Genomic DNA, 24,598 nt, shown 5'->3' with positions numbered 1-24,598 from the left:
ATGTGCACCTGTCGGCTATATCATTTAAAGTAGTCCGTGTTGAACTTCCACCCCCCTTTTTTTTAGCCAGAACAGTAGCGCAGTACATCGACACGCAGGGCAACAGCGAGGAAATAAAGCAGGCGATCGACACAATGTGTCATGTATATCACACACATGGTGATTATAATTAAACTTTCAAAACGCTGTAGAAATAACACCACTGGTCAGAATGATGTCGAACTGCAACGGAATATTATCGGAGAAGCAAAAAAAGTGTGAAAATTGATCAATAGATGGTGCTGTATGTGTCAGAAAACGTAAATGAAAACACCTGTCATGCGCACAACCCTTTGAAGTTGGTATAAACACGCCAGGTACACGGCTTTTCCCGTTTTTGCGTATGCGACGTTCGACATGACTGTCTCAATGCAGGATCGCGCTCTACTTGTAAAGCTGTATTACAAGAATGGTGACCGTGCACACGGCGCTCTGCATAAGTTCCGGACACTGAAGGGTTTGAAGAAAATGCGTTGAACCGGTGACTGCCGTGGGTCGAGAAAATGAATCGGAAATTCGAAAAGACGGGTTCTTTTGGTGTGCAACCTGGTAGAGGGGGGAAACGAATTGATTTGACGTCAGTGGAAGCAGTGGCCACAGAAATGCAGGAGGAGACGAGTGATGGTGGTGTGCAAACGTGGACACTGGACGCACCCGTGAGCACGGTGCGTAAAATCCTGCGAAACATCCTTCTGTGCTATCCATTCAAAATTACCCTTGTGCACGAGTTGCTTCCTGTTGACCTGCCAGCAAGAGAGACCTTTGCTTTAGAATTTCTTGCTCACATGGAAGTGGACAATGATTGGCCCTGGAAGATTTTGCGCAACACATTCTGAACGTGACTCTGGAAACACTTCGATCAGCTGTGGAACTGCTGTTTCTCGATTTCAACTTGTTGCAGAAAACGGTGGACAGCATATTCATCATGTTTTGCGCCAGTCACACGGAAATCAATAATCCTGTTTGATTTCGATTGATGCATTTTATGCGGTTTTTGGCCTTAGGACAATTAAAAACCGGTGTGGTTGATGCTTTTCATGTGGTGCTTGGCCTCACGACAAAAATCGATCATTGATGCTTTTTATGCCGTTTTTGGCTTCGGGACAGTTAAAAATCTCTTTTTCCGACCGGATGTGATATGACCTTGCCGTGGTCTTACGTAACTAAAAGTATCACACCTGTTCACCCACGCACACTGAATAGTAGAGTTTGTTTAGCGTCAAACATACATCTGAGGCATTGTTGTATGATTCATTTGTCATTTGTAGTCGACCACTATTAAATTATGATGCTTACAGCGTCATCTATTGCCACGTTTTGTAACTATTTATTTTTCTTCTGCCATATCTTTTCCCCCTTCTCCGATAATCCGTTGCAATTTGACGTCATTATAAGCAGTGGTGTTATTTCTACAGCGGTCTGAAAGTTTAATTATAATCACGTCTGTATATATAATTTAAGCGTTCTTTTTTATTTAGGAAGTATATATAACCCCCAGATTCCACTTTAAACTGTAAACTTATCCTATCTTAACTTGCTGCTTCGGCGTAGGGGGTAAGGCAGAGGTGTACCACTTGCAACAAGACAACACCATAAAATATTGTGGCTTTCAAGTCAACGTGTGGACTGGCAGTTGATTCACTTGACTGAAGAATTTCTAAAGGTATTTTGTGTAAGAAAAGCTAGGAAACTATATTGACGACCAGCATAAACGGAAGCAATACATAACACCTGAGTCATGCTCCTGCAGGTGAAGACAGGTTCTTCAAATGAAAACAGATGAATCATGGAAAGTGGGAAAGTTTAATAGAATGTGCAGTATCATAAGGAAATTTAGATCCGCATCCACATCCAAACTCTGTAAATGATGATCAAATGTATGTGAATTCCTAAGGTACCAAACTGCTTAGGTCATCGGTCCCTAGACTTACACGCTACATAAACTAACTTAACCTAATTTATGCTAAGAAGGTCACACACACCCATGCCTGAGGGAGGACTCGAACCTCCGGCGGGAGGGTGTAAATGATGGTGAAGTGCATGGCAGACAGAATATCCCAGTTATTAGGGTTTCTTCCACTTTTCTGTGCGTACTGTAATTAGTCTAAACCTGTCGTCACAATAGCTACGGTGACGATAAGTAGGTTACAATATCACATCACTAGATTGCATCCATCTTCAAATGTCTGCCAGTTCAGTTTCTTTGGTATCTCCATGACAGTCTCACACAGGTCAAACAAACCCTTGACTATCCATTATGGCCATCTATGTGTATGTTCAGTATCCCTTGTTAGCCCTATTTGGCACGAGTTGCACACACTCGAACAGTATTCTAGAATGGATTGCACAAGTGTTTTGTAAGCAGTTTCCTTTTTTAAAATGGTTCAAATGGCTCTGAGCACTATGGGACTTAACATCTGTGGTCATCAGTCCCCTAGAACTTAGAACTACTTAAACCTACCTAACCTAAGGACACCACACACATCCATGCCCGAGGCAGGATTCGAACCTGCGACCGTAGCAGTCGCGCGGTTCCGAACTGAGCGCCTAGTACCGCTAGACCACCGCGGCCGGCTTCCTTTTTTAGACTTACTGTGTTTCCCTTGTATTCTGCCATTGAATCAAAGTCTGTCAACTGATTTACTTATGAGTGAGCCTCTGCGGTCTACATTTCATATCCCAACAACCTCTGTAGTCCAGGTCGCTAAAGCTCACACATGCGGTGATGCTTGATTCAGACGTAACACGGTTCAATCTCTCATGGTACATGTAATTTCCATTACCAGTATTTTGCTGGCAGGGGGAGGAGAGATGGTGGCGTAAGGTCGCTGATCATTAGTCGTTGCCCCAACGTCCTGGTTTAAATCCCAAACCCCTCTCCAGTGTATAATGAGGAGACGGCATGTGACATTGTTGATGCTCGTCCATACATCGGAAGGGGGCATTAAACTCGGTGGCCTCCTTGGTGCTATTTGAAAGGAGTGGGCTGTGTGCCAGCACCAGGTTTAACCCTCTCTCTCCTCTCATCATGATATCATCATCATCATCATCATCATCATCATCATCATCATCATCCATTATCATCATCATCATCTTCCAACAGATACCTAACACGATACTGAAGTCTAATCAAGATCCAACTGAATATCTCTGCAGCTTTCTACATCTACATTCTACATCTACATTTACATTTATACTCCGCAAGCCACCCAACGGTGTGTGGCGGAGGGCACTTTACGTGCCACTGTCATTACCTCCCTTTCCTGTTCCAGTTGCGTATGGTTCGCGGGAAGAACGACTGCCGGAAAGCCTCCGTGCGCGCTCGAATCTCTCTAATGTTACATTCATGATCTCCTCGGGAGGTATAAGTAGGGGGAAGCAATATATTCGATACTTCATACAGAAACGCACCCTCTCGAAACCTGGACAGCAAGCTACACCGCGATGCAGAGCGCCTCTTTTGCAGAGTCTGCCGCTTGAGTTTGCTAAACATCTCAGTAACGCTATCACGCTTACCAAATAACCCTGTGACGAAACGCGCCGCTCTTCTTTGGATCATCTCTATCTCCTCTGTCAACCCGACCTGGTACGGATCCCACACTGATGAGCAATACTCAAGTATAGGTCGAACGAGTGTTTTGTAAGCCACCTCCTTTGTTGATGGACTACATTTTCTAAGGACTCTCCCAATGAATCTCAACCTGGCACCCGCCTTACCAACAATTAATTTTATGATCATTCCATTTCAAATCGTTCCGTACGCATACTCCCAGATATTTTACAGAAGTAACTGCTACCAGTGTTTGTTCCGCTATCATATAATCATACAATAAAGGATCCTTCTTTCTATGTATTCGCAATACATTACATTTGTCTATGTTAAGGGTCAGTTGTCACTCCCTGCACCAAGTGCTTATCCGCTGTAAATCTTCCTGCATTTCGCTGCAATTTTCTAATGCTGCAACTTCACTGTATACTACAGCATCATCCGCGAAAAGCCGCATGGAACTTCCGACGCTATCTACTAGGTCATATTGTGAAAAGCAATGGTCCCGTAACACTCCCCTGTGGCACGCCAGAGGGTTGGGGTGTTTGGAGGGAGAGACCAAACAGCGAGGTCATCGGTCTCATCGGATTAGTGATGGATGGGGAAGGAAGTCGGCCGTGCCCTTTCGAAGGAACCATCCCAGCATTTGCCTGGAGCGATGTAGGGAAATCACGGAAAACCTAAATCAGGATGGCCGGACGCGGGATTGAACCGTCGTCCTCCCGAATGCGAGTCCAGTGTGCTATCATTGCAACACCTCGCTCGGTGGCACTCCAGAGGACACTTTAACGTCTGTAGACGTCTCTCCATTGAGAACAACATGCTGTGTTCTGTTTGCTAAAAACTCTTGAATCCAGCCACACAGCTGGTCTGATATTCCGTAGGCTCTTACTTTGTTTATCAGGCGACAGTGCGGAACTGTATCGAACGCCTTCCGGAAGTCAAGGAAAATGGCATCTACCTGGGAGCCTGTATCCAATATTTTCTGGGTCTCATGAACAAATAAACCGAGTTGGGTCTCACACGATCGCTGTTTCCGGAATCCATATTGATTCCTACAGAGCAAGAATCAAATGGCTCCGAGCACTATGGGACTTAACTTCTGAGGTCATCAGTCCCCTAGAACTTAGAACAACTTAAACCTAACTAACCTAAGGACATCACACACATCCATGCCCGAGGCAGGATTCGAACCTGCGACCGTAGCGGCCACGCGGTTCCAGACTGTAGCGCCTAGAACCGCTCGGCCACTCAGGCCGTCCCTACAGAGCAGATAATGGGTTTCCAGAAATGACACGATACGCGAGCAAAAAACATGTTCCAAAATTCTACAACAGATCGATGTCAGGCAGTGTTTAATTATAGATAACGGCAACATCTGGAAAGAATCTTAGGTTGCTATTAATACTGTCTGCAAGATCATTGCCGGCCGGAGTGGCCGAGCAGTTCTAGACGCTACAGCCTGGAACCGCGCGACCGCTACGGTCGCAGGTTCGAATCTGGCCTCGGGCATGGATGTGTGTGATGTCCTTAGGTTAGTTAGGTTTAAGTAGTTCTAAGTTCTATGGGACTGATGACCTCAGAAGTTAAGTCCCATAATGCTCAGAGCCATTTGCACCATTTTTTGCAAGATCATTAACATACAGCATGAGCAGCGATATTCCCAATAGACTTCGCTGTGGTAAACCTAAAGTTACTTTCGCTTCTGTCGATGACTCTTTATTCGAGATGAGACGCTGCGTTCTCCCTACCGATAAATCGTCAATCCTGTCACATATTTCGCTTGATATCTCGTAACATTGTGTCTTCGATAATAAGCGTGGTTGGGGTAGTAAGTCAAATGCGTTTGAGAAATCAAGAAATCTGAAAGGTTTGAAACTTGCTGGCAGACTGGAACTGTGTGCCGTACTGGGACTTGCGCTATGGACCTTTCCCTTTCGCGATCAAGTGCTCTACCACTGTACTTTAGTGTACTCTCAAAGGAGGATCAGAGAAAAAAATAGCTCATCATTACGCCGTCAGACTTTGCTCTACAATAATATTGTAGAAGGCGGAGGTTCCAGATTCGATTTCCAGTCAGTTACACAGTTTTAATCTGGCAGCAAATTTCAGATCAGTGCACGATCCACTGCTGAGTGAAACTTCATTCTGAAAGTGCAGATTTGTTCACCAACAGATAGGATTAAAGCCGTCGGCAGACGGACCGTGCTGTCGTACGTCAACGTTGAGAATGCCATGTTAAACGTGCTGCTGAACGCTCAGGAACGATGCGACCTGTGCATACGGTACGTGGGCACCAACGTGCTATACGCGATCGCAACGCACTCTAGCGGCAGTTGACGGATGCTTCTAGTTCGTAAATCACACTGTTTACTCAGTAGGCACGCGTAAAATTCCCACGTTAGCTCTATTAAAACGCACATTTCCTCCATCGTCCGAGAAAGGAAAGTACCATGTCCAATCAGTAAGGTCAGGCTTATAAAAGTTCCATTACAAACAGTGCGTTTAAAATTTGGAATACTTCTCCGCATAGGATAAACATTATTTCATCATTCCCACATGTTAGTAAAACCCCACGGTCAGTCTTACTTGATCACTGTTCCTACCCAGTATCAGAATCTTTGCAACATGTGAATTACAAAGCGTAAAAGAAAAAGGAGGGAAATATCTTTATGCAAGTAGCGCAAGCTGTCCTCTAGATTAAGCCAATCGAACCAAGTCACCCCTCAATAAAAGGCGAACTTATATTTACATAACATCAAATACTATAGTGTATACTTACATTAAACTAATAATGAACTATCAGCACGTAATAAAAACGCGAATGTTAGGGGAAAAAAATTGGAAGTCTTAAAACGCGAACCACCGCCACATCATACTTTTCAATTAAGGACAGTGACGCTACTCATTACGCTAAACCAACAGCAAATTTTCTTTGTCTAATCATATTATCTTACCCCTTGCTGAAATCCTTAATCGTAGATATGTTGCTAATTGAAATTTAATTATAACAAATTGTACCAAGAACAATGCGTTTTGGGTGGATCTTCCATGTGTCACTGCCTTCAAATAGTCTACTCTCATAATACGTAAGTTAGAATAATTCTTTTGTCCCGAATATGATGTTTCTCATTATTTTATTGGAACGAAACACACAGTTAACAACGGGTTTTCCAGTGATCCCCAATTTGCTGGTGCTCAGAAACGGCATATATACATACAGGCTTGAAATTTATGCCAATATGGCGCCTCACAACTATGTACTGGAGGGGGACGGCGTGCGTGTGACGTAGTTGGCGTTGCGCCATCTCGTTGGTCAACGCTCAGACGCACGCTCAGAACATCTGACATGCCAGATATTGCTCTGCACGTTCGGAAAGACTCCCGAGCGTGCTATTCCACGCTATGACGTCAGAAACTCGGCACGCTCAACGCTCAACGTTCGGATGCACGGTCCGTGTGCCGACGGCTTAAGAACTGTACCGAGAGTCTCTTACTCTGGATGGAGTGTGAAGTTGTCGTTGAAATGTTTGAGACGAGAACGCTCACCTTTCTGCGTCTTGCGGAAGTACTTGTCGTACAGGTGGTAGGCCTTGGCGTGCGCCTTGAGCAGGGTGTGGCTGGCCTGGTAGTCGGCGACCCCGTGGTCATCCAGCCCTGGCGCCCCCAGGCGGCTGTTGGCGTAGCTCTCGATGATGCTGGCGGGCTCGTTGATGGTTATCCAGTACTTCACCTGAACACATACGTACACGTCAGTAAAGGAGCAAGGTGCGTCGACAGCTAGCACCGCTCAAAATATCACGTACAAAGAGAGCCACTGTATCAACATGACGTGTCGCTTGTTGCAAACTGCTTGTCATCCGAACCAGGTTCAAGGTCGTCATTGAGAACAGACTTGTTGCACAATACAAATAATGACACATTTTACATGTTTTTAATGTTTCAAAATTGTTAAAGGCTTTCGTGGCCACTTGTTGACAAACTGCCTATTGGCTTCTGTCTCGGGTTCTTCGGCCGACGTCCATCTAATGATTTTACTGACGTTTCATTGAGAAGCTTAAGAAACTGAAACTTGCACCAAACGACATCCTGGTCAGCTTCGGTGTTGTTTCTTTGTTTACGAAAGTGCCACTCAGTAATGCTCTGGAGCACATTGGTTCCATTTTACCGCAATACATCACAAAGCTCTTCCGTGCATGTCTCACCACGAGCTATTTCACGTGGAATAGCGACTTCTACGAACAGCTGGAGGGCGTCGCCATGGCTAGTCCTCTTAGTCCAGTGGTGGCCAACTTCTTCATGGAACAATTCGAAGCACAGGCACTGGACTCGGCGACTTGCAAACCTAAGGTGTGGTACAGGTACGTCGATGATACTTTCGTGGTGTGGAGCCATGGTGAAGAACAGCTCGGTGACTTCCTAAGACACTTGAACAGCCTTCATGCCAACATAACATTTACCATGGAAGTAGAAAAGGACAAAAAAACTGCCATTTCTAGATGTGCTGGTCACAAGGGACGGCGAAAACCTGAGACACAGCGTGTATCGAAAACCGACACACACGGACCGATACCTGCACAAACTGTAAACCACCAACCGAGCCACAAAAGAGGCATGATTAGTACGCTCGTCACGCGAGCAGGACGAATATGTGAGCCGCAGAACCTCAGACGGGAAATGCAACACCTGGAAGGTGTTCTGAGGAGCAATGGGTACTCCACAAGTTATATTAGAAGTGTAACAGAGCCAAACACTCGGCGAAGTAAGGAATCAGAAAAATAAATGTTTGGTACCGCCTTTCTACCATACATTCCCAGAGTGACGGACAGAATCGGCCGTATATTGCGCAAACATGGCGTAAAGACGATTGTCAAACCGACAAGGAAAATCAAAGAGTGTCTTAGATCGGCAAAGGAGAAAAGCTACTCACTTGCAATGTCGGGAATATATCGTATACCATGCACATGCGGAAAAGTTTATGTCAGAATGACTGGATGATCAATCAACACCAGGATTAAAGAACAAAAGCGACATTGCAGGTTGGGGCAGGTGGAGGAATCGGCCGTGGTAGAGCGCGCACTGAGACCGAACACGTAATAAAATTCGCCGACACGGAAGTTCTGGCTGTAGAGAAGCACTATCACATGCACTTGTTCAGAGAAGCTGTAGAAATACAAAAACACGTGAACAATTTCAACGAGAAAGAGGAAAGCCTTAAGGTAAACGGATCCTGGCTTCCCGTACTGCAGCGAACGACTGTCGCAGGTAGCAAGAGGAGAACCGCACCGGAAATGACCGCGGAGAAGCCCTCGGACGTTGGCGCACCAGGTACATATAGTCTGCGGCCACGAGCTCGGCTCCAGTTCACCACCGGCAATGGTGGGTGAAGCTCTGACAATGCCAGCCACTCGTGCTGGCGAAACGTCAATAAAATCATTAGATGAACGTCGGCCGAAAAACCGGAGACAGAAGCCAATAGGCAGTTTTTAAAGTTTACTTATAATGACAAAAAACCTCACTAGGTCTGTAGTAACATACAACAGAGTATATACTAACTGATCAAAAGTATCTGGACAGTTTATATTGGTGGATATTCATATGGAGTGCGTCCACCTTCGCCTTTATTATGGCTTGAACTCTGGTGGCGACACTTAAAAGGAGGTCTCTGAATGTCCGTGGAGGAATAGTGGCACATTCTTCCTCAAGGAGCAAAACTAAAACGGAAATGACGTTGTTCCCTGGGATCCGGAACGACGCCGATGTTCTAACTCATCCCAAAGGTGTTCCACTGGGATCAGGTCGAGACTGGGAAGGCAATATTACTGTCCACGAGCGATTTCTTCACAGATGCTGCTTTGCGACAGGGTGCACTGCCGAGCTGATACAATCAATAATCATCTTTGAACTGTCCCTCTACTGTACACAGTACACAAAGCTTGGAACGTGTTCACATCCTCCCGCATTTAGCGCTTTCTTAAGTGCAATAAAGGGACCACACACTGACTAAGAAAAACACCCCCATACTGCAACACCATTTCTTTCATACTTGACTGTTGGCAATACATAGAATTATATGAATGCGTGTTTGAAAGAACAGACACCACGCATCCATACACTTGATTGGCCTCGATGGGCAGTGAATCAACAACCTTCAGTGTGGAAGCACATTTCGTTCGACATCCAGCGTCAAACTAAAATTAGCGAGCATCGAGAACATGGACAGGGTGTAGTGTTGGCAGAAGAGCCAACACCGTGTTGCTAGAGGAGGCCGAAATACACGCGTTTAATCTCACGGAGACTGGCGTGAGGTCTGGAACAATTAAAGGAGTTGAGTCTAATAAGAAAAGAACGTAGTTCTTGGAATACTTAACTTTAATCCATAATTGGTGTACATCTCTCTTGACTGTACATGCTTCTCAAGATAAATATCAATTGAATACGGCGCCTTGCTAGGTCGTAGCAAATGACGTAGCTGAAGGCTATGCTAACTATCGTCTCGGCAAATGAGAGCGTGATTGTCAGTGAACCATTCCTAGCAACGTCGGCTGTACAACTGGGGCGAGTGCTAGTAAGTCTCTCTAGGCCTGTCGTGTGGCGGCGCTCGGTCTGCGATCACTGACAGTGGCGACACGCGGGTCCGACGTATACTAATGGACCGCGGCCGATTTAAAGGCTACCACGTAGCAAGTGTGGTGTCTGGCGGTGACACCACACAGGGACTGCAGGTAGGTGGCGGTAGGTGGGCAAGTGGATCGACCGGGAACTGTGCCGAGACAATTCGCGCACTTGCCGTAAGTACTGTGTGTGTGGATGGCGCAGTGGTTAACGCAATTGCCTACTAAGCAAGACATCTGGGGTTCGAGTCCCAGTCTGGTATACATTTTCACTCGTCTCCGCAGATTCCGCCTAATGTCCCGATGCAGCTGATATCATCAGCTCCCTGGCATTCCTGTCCTTTGTACCCCCTCCGTGCTCCATTACATACTAAACATAAGGGCGGATAGCGTTCCCCACGCTTTCGCCAAATCCGAACCCATCCATCTGATTGCCACAGGGTATAGAGTAATTCATTACTCACAATCACTTATCTGCACTCATCTGCTGTCCTAGGGCGTCGTTCTTTTTCGTCACCTAAAGCGTCACTTAGCATTGGCAACAGAATCATAGGCATTTACTCGTTGACGAGGGTGAAATGTCTTTTGGTAGCGTTATCTGTGGATTCTTTGGTGGCTAAATAGTCCTATTCTGGAGCCACAGATTTTCCCGCAGTAATGGCATACCCAGCTGGTGTTGACTGAATGATGTAACAGGTTTGTTCTTCTCAAGAGCTCCTGTTCTCTTCTGTGGTCTCTCTTCCTATTTTCCAGCAGTTGTCTCTGCTTTTCAAAATTAAGTGTTCCTTGGTGAACAATTTGTCGCCATTTGGATCTATCTAGGTCTGCAGCTTCCCAGTCATTTGTGTGTATTTGACATTTTGTCATATTTGACTTGAGGACACCTTTATATCGTTTTGTTTCCCCTCCCTGGTTCCGCTGGCCATTCTTCCATTGGGAGAACATTTGCTTCGGGAGACGAGAGCTTGGCATGCGGATGATATGACCAGCCCAGCGAAGTTGATGTTTGACAATTTTTGCTTCGATGCTGGTGGACTTGGTTTGTTCCAAAATGCTTTTGTTTTTTCGTCGATCCTGTCACTTTACTTTCAATGTTCTCCTTAGGCAGCGTTGGTCGTATTTTTCTGACGCCTGTAGATGGTCCAGGTTCCACATCCATAAGGAGGTGTAGGCATGATAATGGCACTGTACACTGTAAGCTTAGTTTTAACACTCAAATCATGGTCATCAAACGATTTAATCAAAAGACGACCACATGCAGTACTTGCACACTTTAGTCGGTGTTGAATTTCGGCATCTATGTTTGAATTTGCAGAAAGATGGCTTCCCAGGTGGGGAAAATACCCTACAATCTCTAGAGGTGTTCCATCAACTGTGATAACTGGAGGTGCTGCAGTAGAATCTGGGGCTGGCTGACAGAGGACTTTCGTTTTGTCTGTGTTAAGCTCTAGACCAATAGATTTGTATGCCACACTGAATGCATTTAGTGTAGTTTGTAGATCTTCCTCTATGTTTGCCAAGAGAACTTTATCATCAGCCCACTGAAGTTCGACGACAGCCGTTGTGGCTATTTCGCTTTTAGCTCAGAGTCTGCTAAGGCTGAATAGCTTACCATCAGTCCTATAAACTATTTCAACACCCAACGTTAGGTTTTCCTTAACAAGGCGAAGTATGATTCACACAAATGTTGAGAATAGGCTAGGGGCAATAACACATCACTGCTTGAGTCCTGTGGTAATCTTAAACGTTTCTCTGGGTCCATTACTGGCAAGGATAGCAGCTCATGTTTTCATGTAGAAGCCGAAATATTTTGATGTATTTTCCGGGACATCCATTTGATGCCAGAATTTTCCACAGTGGCTCGACCACTGTTTCCCTTTCCTTCTAACTCATGTACAGTAACTGTGCTAGCTGGGCTGCGGATAGAACTTTGAAATTTATGAGAGATTCCGATGATTTCATGCGATTTTTCAGTCACGCTTCGCAACGCGCGATGGTCACTGACCATCAGTACATAACGTCTGTGTGGGCTTGCTTTAGCTGTGGCAGTTCCCTCGCGCTTCCACTCCACTGTCTCCTCACCAACAGTCAGTAGGCTTGGGCAGCTTTAGAAGAGGTGAAATGTCCCTGATAGAACTGTTAGTCAGGTGACATCCAGTGATTAGTGCAAGTTCGAAGTCACTGAGCTCTCGTGAACGACCCATTCTCTTGTTTGCTACTTCGCTGCTGACAATACAGCTCTAATAGTGGCGGGCCCGCCTCCCGTGGCATCTATTGGTCATTTCCACATTACATAGGAGTGTTCGGATACTTTTGATCATATTGTGTATATTACATCCTTCTGTTTTCATTTCATATGAAAAAAGTAAAATAAAATTTAAACTTATTTTATTCATGAGTTAACAGAAAAGTTTGATAACGACGCAAATGCTCACACACTACAACATACAATAATAATGACTAGTCTATTGTAGTCAACAATTATCAAAAGAAGGCAGCCTACAGTAGCTTCTTAGGCAGATTGCACTGCTGTGATGATACCTACTTCAAAATGATTCAAATGGCTCTGAGCACTATGGGACTTAACATCTATGGTCATCAGTCCCCTAGAACTTAGAACTACTTAAACCTAACTAACCTAAGGACAGCACACAACACCCAGCCATCTCGAGGCAGAGAAAATCCCTGACCCCGCCGGGAATAGAACCCGGGAACCCGCGCGTGGGAAGCGAGAACGCTACCGCACGACCACGAGATGCGGGCGATACCTACTTCTGCTAATAAATTCGCCAGCGGAGAAGAACGTCGCTAATACATCCTATAAGCTTCTCTTGAACTATACATCACTGACATGTGAAGTCTGGCAGCCAGATTTCGAGAAATATATATTTTCTGTCAGCGTTATTGATAGAAATACTATAGTTACGGAGTTCTCTGTGAAAAATCTGAATAGTTATGAAAAATTTCGCGAAGAAAACCATAGTACTCGATCAAATTTTAATCTGATAATTAAAATTATTAGCCAATTATGATCACAATTCTGAATAGCTTCCCAGGGTTTCTAAAAAAAACCTAATGACATTTTTTGTACAGATTATAGTTTACGAGAGAATTACGGTAGCGAGGGGCCCATTTTCATTACTGGTGACGTTGGAACTCGACTTTCGAGAAATACACATTTTTCTCAGAGTTATTAATAGATATGCTAGAGTGCTTTTGTAAAATCTGAATAGTTCTGTAGAAATTAGCGAAAAAAATATGATCACAATTTTTCCAAGTGTCTTGTTTAGTGATTTTATGACAGCACATTTTTCTGCTGACGGTGGAAGATCAAATTGTTTTGTTAAGTCCTTATTGGACGATGAACCAAATACGTGCCACAACTCGTCTCTGCCGTCGTCATCTTTTTCTTTAACGAAACGTTCCAGCATGAACGTATTTCTAACGAACGTAAGGAGACCATGACGATCTTCCTTAATTTTTGTGCAGAAATGTTTCGATGACATTTTGATTCGATGTCTTCCATCGCATCCGACAGTTTCTGGAAGACAAGATGAGACGTAGTGAAGAGTATGCCTCGATCACAGATCACATTAAATTCTTCCAAGGCGATAAGACGTTTCAGTTCTGGTAGCTCGTACATTTTAACGTTGTTATTATAATTCACAAATATCAGACGACAACACAAGAACATTTACTGAACGAGCATAACTATACAACTCAAATGAGCGTGGGAAGTATTTTTGCGTATACTTCCTACAGTCTTCTTAGTTAACGTGTTCTTTATTGTCTGATTGTTACGTACTCCTTCACGAATAAACCTTAGGGGCATGCCATCCCAATATTCGCCTTTCCTTTTAACAGAATCCCGTGGTAGTCTTCTCTCCAATAAATAATCCGGAGCTGGTATGTCGCCGAGATCGTTTTAGAAAATAATTTATTCCGGCCTCTTGTAAACAAATTAGAAGAGTATCGAGAATTGTTTATCATAGCATCTCCATAGTGCTTCGGATTCTAGAAAACTTCATATTGCACATTAAATGTGCCTTACCACAATAATTAAAAACGCTGCACAATATATCTTTGTCACAGTTTTATTTTAAATGACTAACTTAAATTAAACAACGAAACACTGTAACCTTGCACAGACGGCTACCCATTTGGGGCGGATTATACTGAGGACGAATTTTTCCAAGAGATACGATCATAATTTCATTCGCAAATTGGCAAATATTTTTTTTTTTCAAGATTAAAATTTTCTGCGACAAGAAACTATGGCACAGCTATCGAAAGCTCTGAAAATATGTGTATTTCTCGAAAGTCGAGTGGCATCTTTACCAGCAGGCCTAGCAGTTAAATTCTGTACTTCAAACTGTTGCAAAAATGTTGTTGCTGAGTACTGTGTTGTAAAGTAATCTCATGAAGCTCACTTTAAACATTGTATGCTATACTGACACCTTCAACTTGAAATAAGTTTCATTTTACTGAAACTGTTGTATTATTGCTCGAATGGAAATTAAAGCTGACTCTCTTCAGCCCAAAGACAGAATTTACAGCAGTCGCAACAGTGGTCATCACAGTTATACGCCAACAGTAGAAGTGTTAGCGAAAGCACGACATCAAACCAGACATTCAGCAACTACTTTAGATCTGAATCTATAATTCTCAAGCCACTTTCCGGTAGGTAGCGGACGGTACTTCTGGTAACACTAGCTTCTTCCGTCCTTCCCCGTTCCATTCGCGAGTGGTGCGCGGAAGGGCGACTTTCGGAAACGCTCCTCATATTCTGTAACTTCCCTGATTTTCTCTTTACGGGAGGAACTAATATGGTTGCTCGAGACACTTTGGAACATACGCTATCAGAATATCACCAACAGCGACGGATAATGTGTCGTTTGTAATGTTTGCCACAGTATTTTGTTGATCGTCTCCGTAATACTCTCGCGCCGACTAAATGATGTCGTGACGAAACGCGCCGCCCTTCGTTGGATGTTCTCTACATTGTATGTCAGTCCAACTTGATAAGGGTTACAGATTCATAAAAAAATGTGTGATCATTCCTCTTCGGGTTGCACCAGATGGTTGGCTACTCCTTGGTATTTTACAGCAGTTACTGTTTCGAGTAATTTATCATTCAGTAGTGCAATCGAACATTAGTCAGTCTCTTCGCCGCTTACCCGGTCCCCAAAATGACGGAACAGGATCCTGGCGTAGTCCTCGAAGTAGTCAGCGATTACGGGATTGGGCCATCCTCCCAGGTCCTGCAGCGGTTGTGGGAGGTCCCAGTGGAACATCGTCACCTGCAGAACAAGAAAATTATGTGATCAATCGCTGTTAAAGAGGCTACTAATAACGCATTGCTTACTGTTTTTAAAACGACATTTTTACGTCACTTCATTAGAGAAGACTGTTCAAAACGTATTCCATCATTAGATTCGGTACTCAAACGGAGGATGATGAATATAAAGCGTTAAAGATCTCCAAGTGAATCACCAAGGATACTTGAGGTCAGTCAGAACGAAATGTATCGACTATTCGACTCTCAGTGAGTGTTTATTATTGAAATGCGTTGTTGCCACTGAAATCTGGCAACAGTGCCATCATAGTATCAGCTGTATGTTTTCTGTGGTATTGTCTTGTACTTGTGTTTAAAAATTCTTAAACAATGACTGTCTAAGGCTGTGATCAAATAACGGACAGCTCTCTGCTAACCTCGCTGTGAAAAGCATTTGGAAATGGACATTTTATTTTCAGCGTGCATGTCCTTCCTTCTATGGTGCGTGGACTAGGGCTGACTGATCCTGAGAATAGACACAGAAGCAGTTTATCATATCTGAAACAAGAGCTCGAAACGTTTAGCACTGGGCAGGAGCATATAGAGGAACGGTGGCACAAGTTTAGAAAAACAGTCGAGTAACCACTGGATAGATGGCTAGTAGAGTTGTTGATACCGTAAGGGAACCTCTGTGGTAAGGTATATGGCCTCTGTAAAGAAACGTCGAAGGAAGCAGCGTTTACCACGCAACAGGTGTAAAACAAAATCATAATCCTATAGATAAAGGCGCTAAAGGAGACATATTTGGCTGTCAAACGGGCATTGCTTGAAGCCTTCAATGACTACCCCGGCATAATCTTATCAGAAGAGCTATTACAAAGCCCAAAAGTTATTTCCATGTCTATGGCTGTCACCGGAACCAAAGTTTAGTGTTCAGGCGTTCACGGAAGCCATAGGAGCTGAAACTAAGGGTATCAAAGGAAAAGCAGAAAAGCTGAACTCCACTTTGAAATGTTCCTTTACAAAAGAAGAAGGAGCAGTACTGCATAGTTTGCTTATCGCACCATTCCAAAGATGAGCTATCAGATATTAGTGTCAGTAGCGTTGCGAAACAGCTAAAATCGCTGAAGCGGAACAAGACTACGTGTCCCGATGGAATCCCTGACAGAATTTGCTGCTGAGTTAACCTTTTTTTTTTTTGTTAAACCTTAATATACCGTAGATACCTAAGCACAGTGGTTGCAAGAAAGCACACACGCCTACAATAAGGGTAACAGAAGTGATCCTCAAAACCGCCATCCCTCATCACTGACATCCATCTACTGCACCAGGGCATATCCTAATCTCAAACGTGATTAGACATCTCGAACAGGATGACCTCAGCCATGTCCAGCAGTACGGATGTTGAGAACATTGGTCGTAGCCGTCTCATGATTTTCGCACATATCTTGAAAACCATGGACAGAGGCAACCAAGCCAATCCAGTACTTCGTCACTCTCGAAAAGAATCTGAGTCAGTACTATATCAACGCTTGTTCAGGAAACTACGATCGTATTACAACGAATATACGTTCTTAAAAGCTGTATATTTTTTTAAATACCAAAGTCTGTGGTCAGCTACTTTATAGTTACGCTGTTAACATTCAGTGAGACTGGGTTCGCACTCCCAGGCATCTCCATAGGGATGTGCGTTATCTTCGATCATTGGTGAGAGTATTTTTGATTTCTTGATTATGTTCACTAAATTCTCAGTGTTTGTATTCAAGTGTGTCTTTCGGGACTGAAAAATCCATTCGGTTTATGCTTGTGATTGCTAGTGAAACATTAATGTTGGACATAAATAAACAAATACTGTCTGGATCACTTCTTTTATTGCTGACTATCGGTTTCAATGCGGATTATCTTCAGGTCTAGTTGGAGCAGGAAAAAGAGGCAACAACAATAACAATTACAAAAGTGTGACATTACAAACAATACTATAAGGGATTACGCAATTAACAACAAAATATTATTAGATTCCACAAGTACCTGGCGCCGCAAAGTGCAGTTTGTCAACTAACGTAAAATACAGGGTGTTTCAAAACGAATATAAGTGTTACAAAGAGTTATGTTGTCAAAGCAATCGATCGCTGCGCCGCGGTCGTTTATTGGAGGAAGGAATACATTGCCTGGTTTGTATCCATTGCCGCTACATATCAGTTTTCTTTTGTTTACTTAGTTACCGCCACGTGTTGCAAAAGTATTACTCCGCAGCAGAAATGAAGTGTAATTCAGTGATTACAATGCAAAGACGTTCCAGGTTGTGGTACCAAACTCATCCCCCGAATGGGTGAAAACTCGCATATGTTATCGACAATGCGTAAACACAGGATATGTGTGTGTAAGGGAAAGAGTCCTCGCCGCCTTCGTGTGTCCGACGAAAATGTCGCACGAATTCAAATCGCTTTCCAACGCAGTTCTACAAAATCAAATCTTCGTGCCAGTCAGGAGTTACAACTGTCCACAAAAATAATTTGACGTGTTTTGAGATGTCGTCTGGTTATGTAGCCGTACTAGTTACAGCTGATACGAGCTCTATGCCATGACGACAAACACAAACGTGTGGCATTTCCTATCGACCTTCTGAATGCTATGAGAATGATAACTCTTTCGCACAAAGTATCGTGTTCGGTGCTGATGCGATTTTCCATCTTAGTGCGAACGTAAACAAACACAACGTTCGAATTTGGGGTCTACAGAAACCACATGCACACACTGAACGCGTACGTGATTCACTCAAAGTGAAAAAGTGTTTTGGGCGATATCACATTCTTCTGTCTACGGTCCATTCTTCTGTGAAGAAAACACGATTAACGGTCAGCAGTATCTTGCTATTTTACAAAACAGGTTGTTTCTGAGGCTGAACGAGGACAACCTCATTTTTCAATAAGACGGAGCACCCGTCACTAGAGTCGCCATGTGTGTGAACGTCTGAATGAAACTCTAGCGAGCCGCTGGATTGGTCATCGAATAGCCGGTGACTTAGCACTTCTCGGCTGGCCTGCACGGTCACCGGATCTCACTTCCTGTGATGTTTCAGTAAGGACAACGTTTATGCGCCAACACTACCACAGACCCTTGAGGAGTTAAGAACCTTACTGCTATGACATCAATGACGGTGGACATGCCTACACAAGTATGGGAGGAATTTGAGTATCAGTGTGATATTGTACGTGTCGCGGGTGGAGAACATATGTAATCTATAAACTTCATAGAGTCGTAAATGTATGTCCCAGATTTCATAGTTATGTGTCTTACATTCCAAATACGTACATTCCTTTTGAACACACCCAGTATAAAGGTTGTGGGCGGTGTAAAAATGTTTGTGTAGTCAGGTGACTTGTGCTTATGTCATACGTTACTACATTAAAGCAGCGTCAAAGAGATTCCTCCATCATAAAAAAGGTAAAGGAAAAAATTAAAAGAATACAAACGTCACAAAAATGAGATCGACAGGAAGTGCAAAATCGATGAGTAGGAATGGCTGGAGGATAAATCTAACGATGTAGAAGCATATATCACTAGGGGTAAAATAGATGCTGCCTGCAGGAAAATTAAAGAGATCTTTGGAGAAAAGAGAACCACCTGTACGAATATCAAGAGCGGAGATAAAAAACCAGTCCTACGCAAAGAAGGTAAAGCAGAAAGTTGGAAGGGTTGTACAGAGGGTCTATATACAAGGGTGATATACTTGAGAGCATTATTATGGAAATGGAAGAGGACATAGATTAATATGAGATGTGAGATACGATTCTGCGTGAAGAATTTGACGTAGCACTGAAAGACCTAAGTCGAAACAAGGCCCCGGGAGTAAACAACATTCCGTTAGAACTAATGGCAGCCTTGGGAGAGCCAGCCATAACAAAACTCTTCCATCTGACGAGCAAGATGTATGAGACAGGCGAAGTACCCTCAGACTTCAAGAACAACAGAATAATTCCAACTCCAAAGAAAGCAGGTGCTGATAGGTGTGAAAATGGACGAACTATCAGTTTAATAAGTCACGGCTGCACAATACTAACACGAATTCTTTACAGACGAATGGAAAAACTGGTAGAAGCCGACCTCGGGGAAGATCAGGCAAACCTACGTTTATAGCATTTGCAGATTTAGAGAAAGCTTTTGACAATATTGACTGGAATACTTCTTTGAAATTCTGAAGGTAGCGGGGGTAAAATACAGGGAGCGAAAGGCTATTTACAATTTGTACATTAGCCAGTTGAGGGGCATGAAAGGGAATCAGTGGTTGAGAAGGGAGTAAGACAGGGCTGTAGCCTATCTCCGATGTTATTCAATCTGTATACTAAACAAGCAGTAAAGGGAACAGAAAAAATTGGAGTAAGAATTAAAATTCAAGGAGAAGAAATAAAAACCTTGATGTATGCCGGTGACATTGTAATTCTGTTCAAAAATGGCTCTGAGCACTATGGGACTTAACATCTATGGTCATCAGTCCCCTAGAACTTAGAACTACTTAAACCTAACTAACCTAAGGACATTACACAACACCCAGCCATCACGACGCAGAGAAAATCCCTGACCCCGCCGGGAATCGAACCCGGGAACCCGGGCGTGGGAAGCGAGAACGCTACCGCACGACCACGAGATGCGGGCTTGTAATTCTGTCAGAGGCAGCAAAGGACTTGGAAGAATAGTTGAAAGGAATGGACAGTGTCTTGAAAGGGGAATGTAAGATGAACATCATCAAAAGCAAAACGAAGATAATGGAATGTAGTCGAATTAAATGAGGTGATGCTGATGTAATTAGATTAGAACACGAGACACTTAAAGCAGTAAATGAGTTTTGCTATTTGGACAGCAAAATAACTGATGATGATCGAAGTAGACAGGATATAAAATGTAGACTGGCAATGGGAAGAAAAGCGTTTCTGCAGAAGAAAAATTTGTTCACAACGAGTATAGATTTAATTGTCAGGAAGTCTTTTCTGAAAGTATTTGTATGGAGTGTAGCCATGTATGGAAGTGAAACATGGACGGTAAACAGTTTAGGCAGGAAGAGAACAGAAGCTTTCGAAATGTGATGCTACAGAAGAATGCGGAAGATTAGATTGGTCGAACACGTAACTAATGAGGAGGTACTGAATAGAAATGGGGAGAAGAGGAATTTGTGACAGAACTTGAATAGAAGAAAAATGGTTCAAATGGCTCTGAGTACTATGGGACTTAACATCTATGGTCATCAGTCCCCTAGAACTTAGAACTACTTAAACCTAACTAACCTAAGGACATCACTTAACACCCAGTCATCACTTGAATAGAAGAAGTGGACGGTTGGTAGGACACATTCTGTGCCGTCAAGGGATGACGAATTTAGTACTGGAGAGGAGCGTGGAGGGTAAAAATGTAGGATAAAAATCATAGAGGGAGACCAAGAGATGAATACACAAAGCACATTTAGGAGGATGTAGTTGCAGTAGTTACTCAGAGATGAAGAGGTTTACACAGGATGCACAGGGTAGAGTAGCATGGAGAGCTGCATCAAACCAGTCTTTGGACTGAAGACCACAAAAACAACAACAACAAAAGTAAATAATGAAATCAAGAACTAAAAGACTGTGTGTATGACGCATAATACAAGAGAAGATAAAATACACATGTAAAAAATAGTCTCACAGCACAGTGTACATGCTACATTTTCTTTCTTGTTTGCATATTTTAAAAGACAGTTCAGAATTAACGAACATATCTAATCAGCATAGTTTGAGCCTTCCATCTGTAAAAATACAACTGTAAGAATTGGCCTTCATAGTAACAATACAAATATATTGAGGACCCTAAGAAGCGGGAGATGAGGGAATCAGTTACAAAAATAGCTATAGGTTTTTGAGAATACTGTACTACAAATTAGAGAGTCGTTTAGTGACGGTAGTGTGAGGGAAATAATGGAGTGGCCGCCAGAGTGCGCCACCTGCCACAACAGGTTGAGTGACGAGGTAAGCAGTAGTATGTTCGTTATGCGTGTCACAGGCTGCATCTTGCGGCAACTACATACGTCATAAGCCGGCCAGATGACATGCTAAACAGACTCGTGTTCGTCGAAAGAGGAAGAACACTAGCTATAGCGCACCTGCTGGAAAGAGCCATCGGTAAGCGTTACGTTCTGTTCGTTAAGATTTTTGTCAGAGTCTTTTATTTTGGCAGTATAAATTTCAAATACCTCAAGTACGTCGAGGTACCGCCCTTTGTTTGCTCTACGCAAGATCTCCATGTTATTGTCAGTACCAGTGATTTCATGTTTGTGTATGTTGATACCATACAATACGAAAAATGAGCCCTAGTGCAGTTTCACTTTGTGAAAGCGTACGTCCATCAAAGCGAGTTTTACGTATTGGACCCTTTGGGCCAGTGCAGTTGTTTGACAGTCATCACACGTTATCTTACAAACACCGGCGTGTAAGTACTCATTTCAGAAGACAGCTTCAGTCGGTGTGGCGTGTCGTAACGATGAACTGCCCCGTCCGTACGTGTGACGTCAGGCGGCAGCTGTGTACTGCAGTGTTGCCTACAGAGACGGCGCTATGAGTGCGGGACTGGGTGGTCCAAGCATCTGTAGCGATCTCCATGACAACAACATGGCGAGCACAAACAACACGGAGCAGACAGTTCTCTGTCTACATCATGGCATATATTTTTCTATTTGTGTGATTCGGTGAAGTTGCAAAGTGTGTAGTATGTAACAAAAAAAGTACAGAGTATTAAGAAACGTAATCTATAACGTCATTATTCTGTGTGCCACGTAAATGAATATGACAACTGCAAAGGAGAAGAACGTGGGGCAGTAATATCGGAATCAAAGGAACATGCTGATATGGAAGACTATCAAAGTATTGGAGCGTCTTTCCGTCTGACCTACAGAATAACTCTTCATATAGTCAAGGAAGTAAGACCGTTTACTGAAGGAGACATTGCGAAAGAAATGATTGTGGTGGTCGCTGAAGAAATGCGACCAGATTTAGCAGAAGACTCTGAAAGAGGAAGTTTATCTCCTAAGACTATTATGCAAGTTATTCAGGAAATGGGTACAGATGTCCAAGAGGAACTATTTCAGGTGTTATGGCACACGAGTTTCCACATTATTCCTTCGCTGTCGATGAGAGTGGTGACTTGTCACATATTACGTAATTCGCTATTTTCCCTGGGTGCGACGACGACAAGTAGAACATCACAGGGGTATTGTTGGAGTGTTCCGGGTGCAGCACGTGATCTCACTGCACTCTACTGCATTCTTAATCGACAGAATCTTCGCGCCAATTACATTAAAGCTAAAATTGTTATGGATGCCGTGGTACAGGTCACAAATTCCATCCGATCAAGGGGCTCTAAGCGTAGACAGTCTACAGGTTTTCTTGGACGATGTGGCAGTCAGTGTGGTGATCTCCTTTATGGTTGTATTGTGCAGTGGTTGAGCAGGGGCAAGGCGTTGAATCGATTCTTTGACTTAAGAGACGAAATAGCATTATTCATGACTAATCAAAATCAACCTCTTCTTTAGTTGCAAGAAAAAAAAAACTGGTTTTGTGACTTAGCTTTCTTGCTGATTTAACAGGTCACGTGAACAATTTAAATACCTCACTCGAAGAAAAGGGCCTCATCGCAACAGGTATGTACTGAAAGTGAGGACTCTAAGGCTTCAAAATGGCGTTGGATGTGTGGACGAATCGACTGCTGGCGAGAAACACTGTGCGTTTCCCAGAGTTATCGCACATGCTTAACCCAGATACCAGCCTCTCTGAAGAACATGTGTAAATCCTGCAAAATCTTCGTAACCAGTTGGTGTCCAGGTTTCAAGATGTAGACATATTCTCGACTACGTTTCAGATCCTTGCAACTGCGTATTCAGCGGTGATCAACAGTATTCGTACCAGGTACCAAATGAAAATGTTTACAATACGACGATTTATTGAAGGACAAATACACCCACAAGGACGACTCGGCTGATTTATACAAGAGTCTTTCCAAAACCATATTTCCGAGCTTGTATGCACTTGCTGCACGGATGTTATGTATCTTCGGTTCGAGATACTGCGTACGAGCAGTTCTTTTCCGCTATGAAAGTAGCAAATTCCAAATCCCGAAACATCTTGTCGGGTCACAACCTAACATGCAGTCTTCTATTGGAAATATCCCAAACATTACGTCCTAACATTGATAAACTAGCTAAAGAAAAACGAAACATAAATGTCTGAAAATGTTCAAGTGATTCTTCTACACGGACCCAGTAAGGTGGTGCAGTGGTCAGCACACTGGACTCACATTCGGGAGGTCGATGGTTCATATCCGCGTCCGGCCATGCAGATTCAGGTTTCCCATGCTTTCCGTAAATCGCTCGAATCAAATGGGGGGATGGTTCCTTTGAAAAGGGCACGGCCGATTTTCTTCTTCATCCTTCCGTAATCCGCGCTTCTGCTACGTCTCTGCTGACTTCGCTGTCGACGAGACGTTAAACTGTAATCTCCCTCCCTCCGTTCTATACAGCTCCCTTCTAAATTTTAGCAAAAATGGTGTTATGTTCTGTTCTATTTACGTTATAAGACGGTCATTCACGCAAAACCATAATTTTTACACAGTGTGATTCAGCTGCCCGTACCAATCTCGTTTTATGCAACCTTTAAATTTATATCTGTCCCGAAAACATCTGTCCGTCTGGTTTGCTCAGCAGACACAAACAGAAATCTTGATATTTACCGCCTCACCATAATAGGAAGCCGTAATGTTATAAAACAACGGAAATCATGAGTGAGCTCTCTAGAGAATATAAAGCTAAAAAGCTGGCGAGACAATAAGTTGATACTCTGGCCGCGTTGAAACCAATAGAAAATTAATCTGAGCCATCTGTGCTATACTGAACTGTAGCGTACTTGAAAGAACTGATCGGGCGTTGTGAAGAGGTCATGCGTTTGAGGTACGTCGTTCGAATCCGGGGCGAGTATTGACTAGAAGAAGGGATCGGTTGGTAGGACATGTTCTGAGGCATCAAGGGATCACCAATTTAGTATTGGAGGGCAGCGTGGAGGGTAAAAATCGTAGAGGGAGACCAAGAGATGAGTACACCAAGCACATTCA

At 43.5% G+C, this 24,598-nt stretch overlaps 1 protein-coding gene across 2 annotated transcripts in view; it reads right to left on the bottom strand.

The window, feature by feature from the left end:
• The window catches only part of LOC126202985 (myrosinase 1-like), a 485,330-nt gene that overhangs the window by 65,739 nt on the left and 394,993 nt on the right, over positions 1 to 24,598 (bottom strand). For both annotated transcript variants that reach the window (XM_049937174.1, XM_049937175.1), the window contains exons 5-6: positions 15,378 to 15,500; positions 7,136 to 7,319 (exon numbers count right to left, since the gene is read on the bottom strand). In XM_049937174.1, coding sequence (XP_049793131.1) covers positions 7,136 to 7,319; positions 15,378 to 15,500 — 307 coding nt within the window. The remainder of the gene's footprint in view (positions 1 to 7,135; positions 7,320 to 15,377; positions 15,501 to 24,598) is intronic.

The sequence above is a fragment of the Schistocerca nitens genome, chromosome 9, assembly GCF_023898315.1.
Source record: "Schistocerca nitens isolate TAMUIC-IGC-003100 chromosome 9, iqSchNite1.1, whole genome shotgun sequence".
Lineage (NCBI taxonomy): Eukaryota > Metazoa > Arthropoda > Insecta > Orthoptera > Acrididae > Schistocerca > Schistocerca nitens.
The sequence above is the reverse complement of the archived record's forward strand: the minus strand, read 5'-3'. Positions and strand labels throughout refer to the sequence as shown.